This window comes from Urocampus carinirostris, chromosome 9 (assembly GCF_059441175.1).
Source record: "Urocampus carinirostris isolate Australia breed hairy pipefish chromosome 9, RoL_Ucar_1.0, whole genome shotgun sequence".
Taxonomy (NCBI): Eukaryota; Metazoa; Chordata; class Actinopteri; order Syngnathiformes; family Syngnathidae; genus Urocampus; species Urocampus carinirostris.
In genome coordinates, this window is record NC_142357.1 from 8,747,832 (window position 1) to 8,761,527 (window position 13,696).

Genomic DNA, 13,696 nt, shown 5'->3' on the forward strand with positions numbered 1-13,696 from the left:
CGTTCTTAATGTGGAGCTGCAGGGGTGCGCCTGATCCAGTGTTATTTAGGGCTTTCGATCACCCCATAACCTTGAAAACCATTAACCATTTGTGTCACTAATTTCAGCTGTTATGTAGCAGATGAGCAAGTTACAAAAATATTAACACTCGACCGATTTAGGCATGTTTTATAAGTTATATTTGAATCATTTACAAAAGCCCGAGCATTGTTTGATTTTCATTGTTGAGCACCAACAAATGAAATAGTTCGGATATGTTTGTCTATTAGGGGATTCCAAACTACCACAATTCAAAAGTATTTGCGCACAACTGAATATTTTAAGTATTGAACTGAAAAATAAGAGCAAATTCACAAAGAGAAATCTGTGCATTTACACAAATTAAATGCACAAATGAATTTATTGAAAATACTAAAAAGGCGGAATGAATGTTACAGGTGAGCAAGATTTCAAGAAAAGCTTAAATCAGGTTCAAGAATGAAAATCTAAAACCACAGAAATACACAGTGACTTAATGATCATTTGGCTGGTGTAACATTCCTGTCTTGCAGGAAACAGAACACACTATTTACCAACTAAATGATAATTATAAACCTTCCTCCTTTTTTACACTCAAGATAGGACCGCATTTTTAATAAACATGTAAAATACAAACCATGTTCTATATCCCAAAATGATTGGATATACATGACATCAAACAAAGTCAAGCTAACTTTCTTCTAGACTCGTGTACTTGAGCTCTTTAACGGGCTCAACATGAAAGCAAAAATCTTCGATTGAATTTGGGCAAATGCCTGTGCATGCCTGTAAAACTCGGGTGTTTGCGATAATCGGCACATTCAAAATGACTCCTGATTACACAGTAGCAAATGTGTTACATAAAAAAAGGAAAAGATTTTGAAAGATATGAAAATCAAATATTGTACAACTGGACAACTTGGTAGAGACTAGTGGCAGGTATTACAGTACGGAAAAAAGAAGTATATGGTCTCATCATCGTGTAGTAGTCCTTGGGGTGACAAAACTTCAGTATATCCAGCTCAAATTCATGACAGAAAAACAAGTCTACAAATCTTGGTGTGTACATTTTCCTTTGGCTTTTCACACTTGTGCAGGAGTCCTTCCTCTGTACCTACCGCCAGTATGTGAAAAGCTCATCAAGTCTGGATGCAGTGCATCATTCGATTTGAGAAGGCGAGGTGTTTAGGACCGTTTATTGGAAACTAATGACCATAACGTTGAGAGAAGGCTGAGATTTTGTACTGTCCTACAGGTTTTACTATGTGCGCGTCCATCAAACCTGTGGCACAAACACACACACAGAAAATTCAACATGGTAATCAAATTTGTGATTTTAAATTTGAATTTGTTTGGTAAACACAAACAATTAGGATTTCACTTTTGAAGACTACTATATTTTTTAAAGAAGAGACTGAACACCATTTGATTCATTTCCTCACACGCACAGTCAACATCTAGGAATTGATTAATGTCCGACAGCAGTGACGATTATCTTTGTGCTAACCAATAGTTATATTGCGGGGATGCCGATACAAAGTATCAGTATGCAGCTGGGGGCACATTTCTAGGTATTGGCTCTTGCAACGGCTATCGCTATGTGTCCGTAAATCATAACTTGAGTGCATGTACTCTCAAATTCCTCCTGAATTATTATTTAATTACTCTTAAGCAGTCATGCATCCGATCTAATTCTTTGCATTTTATTGTATTCCTTATGATGTTGTAGAACTACATAGTCAAATCAGGAATGTTCTGACCAATGAACTTTTTTTTTTTTTTGCATTTGAAAATCCAGTAATCCCTCCCTACTTTGCGCTTTAGTTATCACTGGGTTACTGCTTTGCGGATTTTAAAATGGATTGTCTTTATTGTCATTGATGCAAACGTATTGTACACTGTGCTCTGCAGCAGAGAGCAAAGGCTATCACGGGGCAGGTTGTATGTGTGTGTGTGTTGGGTGGGCGTGACTGTGTGCGTGACTGAGGTAGGGTTGTGTATGTTGTTATTCATAACAGCGGGGCAGGCACACGAGTCAATGTGGGTTCAAAACAAATGCGAAGCATGGTGACAAATAGCTTTTAAGGTCTCGTTACATTTAAAATAAGTTAATTAAAAGCCAAAAGAGTGCAAAGAAATGGTGATCACCAGCGGGGGCTCTGTAAATTCTAATCGGGTTCAGGAAGCGACTAAGGCAGCTTCGGTAGAGAAGGTATAGCGGTGCAGCTACTGAAGCTAGGCTACATAACAACTCTCACAAGCTACCCTTGCTGAGCTGGTTTCTCACCAATGCCAGATTCATTACCCATGAAACAGATAACCTGGAGCTACAATTCATGGGTATCCGCGACATTCGTGACGGTTGTATTCTAATCATCGCGGGGGTCTGGCTCAATTCAAAGATACCTGATGATAGTGTAGAGCTAGCCAGATGCTCTCTAAATCGCTTTCTTACACTGTAAGGGAAAACCCTACAATTTTGTAGCACTTTTGTATAATGACAAAAAGACCATTCCTTCAACTGCTATTATTTGTTCGCGATTTTTATTTGTAGATCTATAGTTGTTATTTTGTTACAGTCATATACTCTGTCATTAAGGACGTCATCTCCAGATAAGTTTGACCCTTGGAGGCTTTTATGGAGGGGCGTTGCTACTTGGCAAATTTCCCTTTTCGCAGGGGGTTCTGGACCCCATTAACAACGATAACCGAGGGATTCCCGTATATTGTTGTGTGTTCAATACAACACAGGGCTTTTATAAACCAACAGGGTATTAGTAGAAAATAATAATTACACCACTGGATTTTTCTGTTTTATTTTTGAAACACTCTCTCTGCAATGTGTCAGGGTTCAAATTGTCAACAAAACTCATTAATACATCTCAGGTAATTCCCTAAAGATATGTGGGTAGGATTTGTGTGGTGTTCTTATAGTCGATTCATAATCGGTTAAAAAAAGAAAAAAGAAAAAAAAGATAGTAAGTCAAAACGTTTGCTTAAGATTTTTGCATGTCACCCTGAGAGGAAAACACCCCTAGCTTCCGGCATTGAAAATACTTACCAAGTAACTAGTTGCCATTAACTTGCGTTGGTAGCGCTCCCGCACGATCAATCGCTGCTCTTTCTTTACTTCGATTTTCTCGTTCTTCATCTTCCTCATCCCGCTCCTCATTGCCACTGTGGTTCTTACAATATAGTCTGGAACAAAGGATGATTTGTTGATGAACTAACACGGAACAATATGAATTCCTTTCTACAAAACTACAGCTAAGTTTAAAGAATTGACTACAAAAAAAGTTACTGGGCTAGTAGTAGGACTAGTCATAGTTCTTACTTGTAGATTCCCCGTGCCATGTTCTCAATAAACTTCGCTTTGTCCTCCAGACCACAGTGATAGTGGTAGGTCTTCACACATGCTTTGATTTCACATCCGATGGTTGCACCCAGCTGTGTGCAATGTGTGCATTTCTTCCAATACAACATAAAAACCACAAATTAAAAACACCAGGCAAATTTCTGAAGAATCGATTACAAACTGAATAAAGAAAATCTTTTAACCATTCTTTTCCCCCTCTTAATCTCTTGGATTACGGTTTTCACATCAAAATTCCCGAATTCTGCCCGCGAGGTTGTGGTCAGCTGAACTGTCCCAGATGAAAAAAGCTGAGAAACAAAAAGATGTAATACATTATCGCAGCAGACTGGCGCACTTTCTCAACGAAACATGCTCACCGGCCTTACCATGCATTTATAATGAGCAGCAACTTTTTTGGAGTTATCTGTATGAAGTACGCCCCTTGTTTCATTTTCTTCATCACCGGCATGGCAAAAGCCGCAGCGCTGGCCGCTGTCAGCTGGGCTCGCACGAAGAGGTGACCTTTCCCGCTATGACACACAGGCACACACCCATGAGGCGCCTTATTTAATCAACTTGCTTTGAGGGCTGCAACGATTAGTCGACGATGTGGACAAAATCGATGTTAGAAATAGTAGACAATAATACCATGGTCAACTAAAGGCAAATAAAAAGAATACTTGCAAAGTTTCAGGGTTCATACACCTTTTTCATGGCCAAATTCAAGCCATTTTAAAGGACCTTTCAAAGGCCATTTTTCAATTTCTCAAGTACCATAAAAATAAACCCGGTGTGAATCATGTATTTTGCAGATCCACAAATATGCATATATGATTTTGTATCTTGTGTGTACTTTTATCAAGACATGTGATTTTAAGATCTTGGGTAAATCACTAATATATTTGTGAATCTGAGCAATACTTTTTTTGTGAAAATTTCTCTGAGGAAAAACAATAATAATAAGTAGCTTTCATTTTCAGTTACAGGAATTTCTTCCCCTTAAAATTTACCACTGGCTTATGCTGCGTGGTCCATCAAAATGTCAATAATTGATACGTAATCCTTGCACTAATACACATGCCATAGTTTCCTGTTTAGGTGTAGCATGCACATGTCCCGTAGAGGGCGATGACACTTCATAGAACAACGACGTAAAAACTAATGCCAACTACTATTAATCACAAGGGAAGAAGAAATGCAATGGCAAAGCCGAGCTACCAGAGAACTGTGTTAGCGTCATCTTAAAGCAGACTTGTTGTGAAACATCGCAACAATTTCAAGCATTTACAAGCACTTGACCCAAAAATTTAAGTACTTTCCAATGCTTTAAAAACACAACATTCAAATTCAAGCATTATTAAGGATTTCAAGCACATGTACAGAACCTGAAAATTTGCAAAGCAGACCATGTGTATGATTGTGGTAACCAAGTCACACAAACATTTAAAGAGAATGCATTTTGGACAGTTTAACTACTGGACTGTCTCAGAAAATTAGAATATTGTGATAAAGTTCTTTATTTTCTGTAATGCAATTAAAAAAACAAAAATGTCATACATTCTGGATTCATTACACATCAACTGAACTATTTCAAGCCTTTTATTATTTGAATATTGCTGATTTTGGCTTACAGCTGAAAAAAAACTCAAAAATCCTATCTCAAAATATTAGAATACTTCCTCAGACCAAGTAAAAAAAAATAATTTTATAACAGCAAAACTAAATCAAACATTTGAAAATGTCCATTGATGCACTCAGTACTTGGTTGGGAATCCTTTTGCACGGATTACTGCATCAATCCGGCGTGGCATGGAGGCAATCAGCCTGTGGCATTGCTGAGGTGTTATTGATGCCCAGGATGCTTCGATAGCGGCCTTCAGCTCATTTGCATTTGTAGGTCTGGTGTCTTTCATCTTCTTCTTAACTATACCCGACAAATTCTCGATGGGGTTCAGGTCAGGGGAATTAGCAGGCCAATCAAGGACAGTGATGCCATGGTCAGTGCACCAGTTACTGGTGGTTTTGGCACTGTGGGCAGGTGCCAGATCATGCTGGAAAATGAAATCCTCATCTCCATAGAGCTTTTCAGCAGATGGAAGCATGTAGTGCTCTAAAATCTCTTGGTACACAGTTGCATTTACTCTGGACTTGATGAAACACAGTGGACCAACACCAGCAGCTGACATGGCTCCCCAAACCATTGCTGACTGTGGGAACTTCACACTGGATTTCAAGCAACTTGGATTTTGCTCTTCTCCAGCCTTTCTCCAGACTCTGGCGCCTTGACTTCCAAATGAAATGCAAAACTTGCTTTCGTCTGAAAAGAGGACTTTGGACCACTCTGCAACTGTCCAGTGCTTCTTCTCCATAGCCCAAGTCAGACGCTTCTTCTGTTGTCTTGAGTTCAGAAGTGGCTTGACCATGGGAATACGGCTATTGTAGCCCATTTCCCGGACACGTCTGTGAACTGTGGCTTTTGATACCTGGACTCCAGCTTCAGCCCACTGTCTTTGAAGCTCCCTCAAATTCTGGAAGCGGCTCTTCTTCACAATTTTGTTAAGGCTGCGGTCATCTCTCTTGGTTGTGCAGCGTTTCCGGCCACATTTTTCCCTTCCAACAGACTTTTTGTGGATATGCTTTGAAACTGCACTCTGTGAACAGCCTGCTCTTTGAGAAATTTCTTTTTGTGTCTTACCCTCCTGATGGAGGGTATCAATGATGGTCCTCTGGACAGCAGTCTTCCCCATACTTGTGATTTAGTTTACTGAACCAAGCTGAGTGTTTTTAAGGCTCAGGAAACCCTCGCAAGGTGTTTCGAGTTAATTAGATGATTCAGGTGATTAGTTGAATAGCCTACTTGTATACTTTTTCATGATATTCTAATATTTTGAGATAGGATTTTTGAGTTTTCTTAAGCTGTAAGCCAAATTCAGCAATATTAAAATAAAAAAAGGCTTGAAATAGTTCAGTTGATGTGTAATGAATCCAGAATGTATGACATTTTTGTTTTTTTAATTGCATTACAGAAAATAAAGAACTTTATCACAATATTCTAATTTTCTGAGACAGTCCGGTAAACGAAGTCTGACTCGCCTCAGTTAAATTCAAGTGAAATTGAAGCTAATACAGTTTTGGTAACAAGCATGGTACATTTTATATGTGTATATTTGAGTATAAGAGCTTGAGCGTTATGCCAGACTTCCTGGCAAACAAATCCTAAATTAAAAGCATGCAGTCCAAAAACACACATCTGTTGTTAAAACTTTAAAAACGACAAACGTCAGTTGTTAAAACCGTTTAATTTCGCAAACTGTTGAGAATTGTTAGGCATCTTTGTTACAGGCTTTGTAGTTGACCACTGAATGCGCTTCACAAAATGCACATATTACTTGTCTTATTCACCGTTCTGCTTCTAATGAGCCTTTTCTAGGCTTACATGTATACAGAGGTTTACTTGGTTTTAATGTGTTATTAATTTGCCAATCCCCCAAAAAATGGACATGGGTTTCCATCCATCCATTATCTGGTTGCGGGGGTGATGGAGCCCTTTCCAGCTATCTTCGGCAGTGGGCAGGGGACACCCTTAACTGGTTGCCAGTCAGTCACAGGGCACACAGGGACAGACAATTTGCTCGCTTATTCACACCTAGGGACAATTTGGACTGACCAATTAACCTGACATGCATGTTTTTGGAATGTAGGAGGAAACCAGAGTGCCCGGAGGAAACCCAAGCAGCACGGGGAGAAAATGCAAACACCGCACAGAAAGGCTGGTAGCTGGATTTGAACCTATGACCTTAGAACTGTGCCGCAGACGCACTAACCACTCAGAATTTAAGGACCGAGCACTGCGCCTAATTCGTTTTAGGTGTATTTTTATTTAATTTTCTTATGACTACACAGTATGTTCAATAAAAGAAGTTTTTTTTCATTGTACCTATTTTTCTTGTGTCATTATTTTTTTCCACATAAGAATAGAATGGAAAATATTAAATTAAGAAATGGTTAACAATTATCTGATTATTCGATTCATTGTTTCAATAGCCTATGACCAGTCTATCATTCAAATTAGTTGCAGCTCTACTTGCCATGCAAGTGAATGTCGCAAACATCAGAAGTCGCCTTACATGTGAGGATGTTTCCTCATCCGCGGCGTGAGACGAAGTTGATCGTGAGTCTTCTGGCTGACTGCGAATCCTACTTCTTCCTTTTTCATATCTTCCTCTGCCATTCTTTTGTGGTGGTGAAGAGTCAGACTCATTAGCAGAACCTTCCTCTTCAACTAAATACAAACAAAGCAGGAGAGAAAATGTTAAGAAACACACATATTATGGGTTAACATTTTATTGGCAGACTTACTTTCAATACCATCTCGGGATGCATCTCTATGTTTGCGGCAGTAAACGCTAGATTTTGTAGCAAAGATTAGTCGGCAGATGTTTTTTTTTAGACGGATGTCTAAAGGAACAATAACTTACAGGTATGTTCCTTGTGATGCGTTCTCTTTAACCTGGGCTTTGTCCTTTAGAGCACAGTAATAATGGTAAGTTCTCCGACACGAGTTCACATCACAACCAATTGTAGCACCCGCACGGTGACAAGATGAGCACATCTGTATAAAAATGAAAATCTTTCATTATTATTTAAAAATATAACGTAACATTTTAACAAGTACAGAAAAATATTTTCATGGGCCCGTTGACATACAATGTGTAAACCTGGCTAGACAGCACCCCTAGAAGTCAGGATTTCAACTACCAATTAATGTTGGTTTAAAATAACTGCCATAGTGAAAATAAATACTAGGATGGAGGCTTGATTAAAATTGTTTGAATTGTAATGTGAGTATTCTGGTAAAGTTTGTAGTTATACTGTAGTAGACTAAGGCAGCACACACAAACAACATATTTGGTCTTTGTAATGAAGCATAAATATTCTAAAAAGGGGGATGCTTGAGAGGCCACTTGCAGTTTCAATGCCTTTCACCTAATTTGGTCATTCCAGGACAATTCTTTAAAGTAGAAAACTTTCGTTCCACCAGATACACTTATACGATAGGAGTCAAGTGTATTTGTGCATTTAGTCTTCATTGCTTATGAGCTGGAAGAGGCATTATAATTGGAGTGAACAAGAGGTAAAGAAGGTGATGACAAATGAAGGGGTCCATGATAACTACCAATTTAAATTGTAACAGCGCTGTCCTGCTTTACCACCACCTTTCTTATTCAAAGTTTAAAAAAAAAACAACAGATAACTCACCAGTTTGTTTCCCCTTTTGATCTCCTTTTTCACATCTTCAACAGAAAACCCGCCAATGTTTTCATTATCAGAGGGTGATGAGACCAGGGCAGAGGAAAAAAGCTATGCCAAAAACATGAAAAACAAGATATCTGCATGTATTCACAATTCAGAGCAAAATGTTCACCTACTTGATGTCTTTGCAGTACATGAAAAAGGTTTATTTGTAAATGTTTTGCATTTTTAAATCCCTTTTCTTCACCACACTGCACTTTAGAGATTAAGAAAATCATGAAGGCACACCATACATAGAGTTAGCACAGGTTTAAAATATTCGCAGCATTACTTTCATAAATGCATGCTGCAGTCATTCACCAATTGTCTGTCTTTTTGTTTTTCACTTAAATATACAGAATCCCGAATAACCAAGTTAAAAGTCAAGAGGATAAAACTCATATTTATCTGCATGGTATTCAAAAGGCTTGCATGCTTGCTAATATTGGAAAAACAAATTCATGTAGGTCAGAACAGTGGTCGTCAACCACCGGGCCACAGACCTGTAGCTCCGTGGGTGCATTTGTACCGGGCTACACAGAAAGACAAAAAAATTGCTTCATTTTCGCTTCTACAAAATATATTTGTATATACGTGCATTTATTTCATCCAAAATTAAAGACAAAGTTTTGGTTGCGCGTTACATCGAAGTGTCTACAGTAGTATCTTTGTGCAATGATTGATCAGTAGATAAGTATTGCTGATCTCATCTGCTCTGCATTGGATACAGCCGGAATCGAACTAGGATTGTGTCAGTGAGAGCACCTTATTCAAGCCACAACCTAACTAGGATTATAGGTGACGAAGTAAAAGGCATTAGGTTTTAACTTATCACACTCACTGTGTCAGATTGTACAACATTGCTTTGGTGGAACTCTTTATGTTGCCCGTTGTAATGGAGCATTATGGAAAAGAGTTTAGCCGAAAAAATACATTGGACATTGTGGCATCGTGAGTAAAAGTAGAGCGTTGAGATAAAAATCGAATGCCTTTCCCATGTCAATTAGATCCTCGGGGGTCTAGTGTTTGCGCAGCGGATTTGAGCTTATTATCATTCAACCACCCATCCATTTTCTACACTGCCTATCCACACCAGGTGCGCTAGAGCCCATACCAGCAGGCTTCGAGCATTGGGCAGGGGACACCCCGAGCTGGTTGCCAGCTATTCACAGGGCACACAAAAACAAGACTATTAACACACAATTATACCTAATCCCAATTTGGACCAGCCTATCGACCTGCCACGCATGTTTTTTGGTATGTGGGAGGGAACCGGAGTGCCTGGAGGAAACTCACAGGAAGAACATGCAAACTCCGCAAAGGGGGGCCAGTAGCTAGATTCAAACCTTTCACCTCAGAACTGGACGCGCTAGTCAATCAACTGCTGTGCCGTTATTATCATCATTATTATATCGTTATTATTACTATTATTCTGGGCTGTCATGATAAAAAAAATTCTGGAGACGATTAATGGTCACACAAATTATTACATTTGAATAAAATATGGTCTTTTTTCCCTACTGCATTTTATGCTACTATATTATGGACTTAATATTACATATTTTGCCCTCCTTAATAAAGAAAAGCAATGTAATGGGCGAGAAATCCAGTCAAAAAATAATCAAGAAATTGTTCTTAATTTAACGTTCTGTTCCTTTTATTAAATTAAATCATTGCAGACTTTCACCCTGTTTGGTTAAAACCTTTTGAGGAACAATGCATGTATGAGGTAAAAGGTCGTAAGTTATTTAACTCAAATTTTCAGTAAAAAAGTGCAAAATTTTAAAAATGCAAAAACGAAGTGCACGGATAAAACAAAATCTATAATGTTAACGCACACACACACATAAAGTGAATACAGCAGAGAAACAGATAAATGTATTTTTGCTTCGCTTCAAGTTTTAAGATTTCAACACATTTAAAGTGAATGCAGCTTACAGCAGCAGACAAGTGTCTCTTTTCTTTGCTTCCAGTTCTTAAACTTTGAAAACAGGTTTTGAAACTAAAAAATGACCTGCCATTATGACCACACACACAGTGCAAATGTTGTCTGCTTCTGTGTATGTGTCGCTAAACATTGACGTCTATTCATTTCAGTCAAGGGTGGTCACCGAAGAGGGTAAAGAGAGAGAGAGAAAAAAACAGTATTCGCGAATATGAAAAATATCCGTGAATATGAAAAATATTTGCGGTTAGACAAGCATGTCATATTTGCGATAGCACGACTAATGTTATTATAAGGCTGCATTAAGAGAATAATAAATCAGACATTAAACCTGTCTGTGGTACAGAAAAGGTTGCCGACTACTGGAACAGAAATAACATTTGTGAACACCATATGCATATACAGGTCGATTTGATAAAAGCATACAAACCCCTTTGGGGTATAAACTTTAAATTTGTGTAAGCAAGTAAGGATTCACATATTTTCAAGTGCCACATGCTCCATGGAAAAAGTCCTCAATGCTCGTCTCACCATGCACTTGCGGTGGGCTGCCACCTTCTGGCTGTCAGACACCAGCAGCTGCCCGCAGTCCTTTTCTCGGTTTGTTCTACAAAAGGCGCATTTAGGCAGGCGAGCTGCAGCACCTTTCCTCTGCCCAGACATGATCTGGGGCCTAAAGAGCCGGTGACTTCCTGATGAAAATCAAACATTGGTAGTAAAGAAGGGCAGTTGAAATAAATGGGGTTTTAAACACATCATCATGTAAAAGGTAAAAATAAATCACTGTATGAGGGATGAGTTTAAGCAATGCAGAGCCAAAGATCCAAGTGGAAAAGAAACTTTAAATAATGAAAATACGTAACTACAAAATTAGTATCAAACACCACAATAAAATGCGAGCAGTACATCCAAACAAATATTTTAAATAGTCGAAGTCCAGAAAACGCAATATGCGGAGTGTTTGTGAGATATGTTAAAAGACGAATTATAAATTATCTAATTACCAAATGGGATTTTTTAATATATATAACGGAGGTAGGAAGGTAGATCTGCCACTAGAGTAGAGAAAAGGAAAAGGCAGCGATCGCAATGTTTATAGTTATGTAATTAAGGACAAAATCCAGATTAATCAAATGATCACAATTTAAAGGAAATTTAAATACCATCACTCCAACCAACTGAAATGATGCAATGCATCACGCTGACACTAGCTGTACAGTATTTAAAAAATGCGCACAGCATTCTAGTCAAATATATGGAAAAAAGGAAAGGAACAATTCTGTCAGTAAAAATTATTCTCTGAAAATGTGTCTATTTCCAAACATAATGTGTTTTATTACTATTGTAAACCGGCTTTGGTAATAACAAATAATCAATTTCCAATGTTAACACGTTGAAATGTATAATTAATTAATATTTCGTATTAATTTGGCATTAATGTCTAAATTATAACCTATTTTATCAACAAGGGTAAACTCAAACTCTGAACTTGTGCACTATTTTCAGTGAGGGTGTGTTTAAAACCCAACTCGGTGGGCTAAACTGATTGAAAAAAATAATACATTTCACGATCAGATTCAACATTAATGTCAAATTAAATGATTTTTTTCGGGATTAAGACAAAGAATGTACTGCGACGCCGAGAACGAGCCATTACTGCCGTGATAGCAGAGCCACTATCGCCTCACTGCGGCGGGTACATCTGCGTGCAAACACACAATAACCTCAATAAACGACGGTTAAAAGTGTCCTAGTACAAAGTCAACCCTTCACTAAACAATCCTTAAAATAAGTATTTTAGTACGTGGAACGACAAAAAAGTGGGATATATTCGATCGCCTGCGCGAAACAAGGGAACTCCCCCAGATTTATTCCCACAAAGTTTTGAATTAAAGGGGGTGTGTGTCTCCTTCTCCGACAAACTAGATATAAACTGGTGTTTTAGGGGGAAGCAGTGAGGCTTTCAACGCCTCGAAATGTTTCACAAGGCCCCAGTGTAAATGATAAAATGATCCAGGTTTACAATGAGTACTTTTTTGTTTCGTTGGCAGTGGGAAACGGAAAAGGAGCGAATATTTCCCTTTAAATGAGGGGACATAGTAAGGAGTCTTTGCAAAGCGCCTGGAAAGCGAAGAGCGCCATACGTGATGTTTCCCTGCGACGAGAGCAGCTTGGCTTGGGCGCCAGCACAACGGCCTCAAAGCAAAGCAGGCCACGGAACACAGTGGCTCTCTTGCAAGCCCTCGATACAAAAGTCTTACCTGCCAACTATAATCTTACGGCGCCGAGAGGTAAAGAATAAAAAAGTGAGGCGAGTGGCGACTGAATTTCCCCCGTCCTTCCCAAGTGATCGTATGCTTCCCTCGCGCAACTACGGTTAAGCTAGTTACCGAGGCCTCATACTTGCTACTTCCAGATTGGGCTTTCAGAATAAAAGTATCGGTCGCATTCTCTGTTGTGGAAATGTGAAAATTGCATTTAGTGTACACGGATGTAAGATACTATTGTATCGTACAAAAGCGTATTGGAAGCCAAACTTACCACAAGGAGCACACAATGTTCGTCTTGATTAACATACCTGTTTACTTGTACGGTTTGCCGTACAAAGTACGTTTATTATCCATTTTAAGACGTGTACGACATAAGAGAAAATATATACGGAAAAACGCAAATTTGTCAATTATGGTATACACCGACTATAAGGAACCAGCAAATCAATCAAGTCAAACGAGTTCGCCCCGGAAGCCTCTATCTCGGTATGTTTTTTTTTTCATTGCAAACGAAGCGTAAAGAAAGGAAGTCCGTCTCTTTTTAGAGAACTGTCTTTTTCGGCTCAACTCATTAAAGAGAGCCGGTTCACTTTTTATTACAAATTATTATGTTGTATAAAGACGTTAAGAAAAAGAGAAAAAAAGGTAGTATAAAATGAGAAAATGAAAAAAGACAGGTTTGTGGTTATCACTTTAATCAGTATATTCCCAACAATAATTTAATGTAAAATATGAATTCATAATTTGAATAGGAAAATGTATTATTCTACTTAATTATATTTGCATGTATTTTTTCCTTCTACAGTGAACGTCCAA

The 13,696-nt window shown here is 38.5% G+C and overlaps 1 protein-coding gene across 1 annotated transcript; it reads right to left on the reverse strand.

The window, feature by feature from the left end:
• Nucleotides 1–349: 349 nt before the first annotated feature.
• phf6 (PHD finger protein 6) lies at nt 350–13,025 on the reverse strand. The gene is made up of 11 exons (XM_088344489.1): nt 12,872–13,025; nt 11,142–11,302; nt 8,633–8,734; nt 7,852–7,985; nt 7,733–7,779; nt 7,501–7,655; nt 3,760–3,903; nt 3,577–3,681; nt 3,353–3,486; nt 3,080–3,216; nt 350–1,300 (listed from the first exon to the last, which is right to left on the reverse strand). Exons 2-10 carry the CDS (start codon nt 11,271–11,273, stop codon nt 3,087–3,089), a joined length of 1,083 nt encoding a protein of 360 aa, XP_088200615.1. The 5' UTR covers nt 11,274–11,302; nt 12,872–13,025; the 3' UTR covers nt 350–1,300; nt 3,080–3,086.
• Nucleotides 13,026–13,696: the final 671 nt, after the last annotated feature.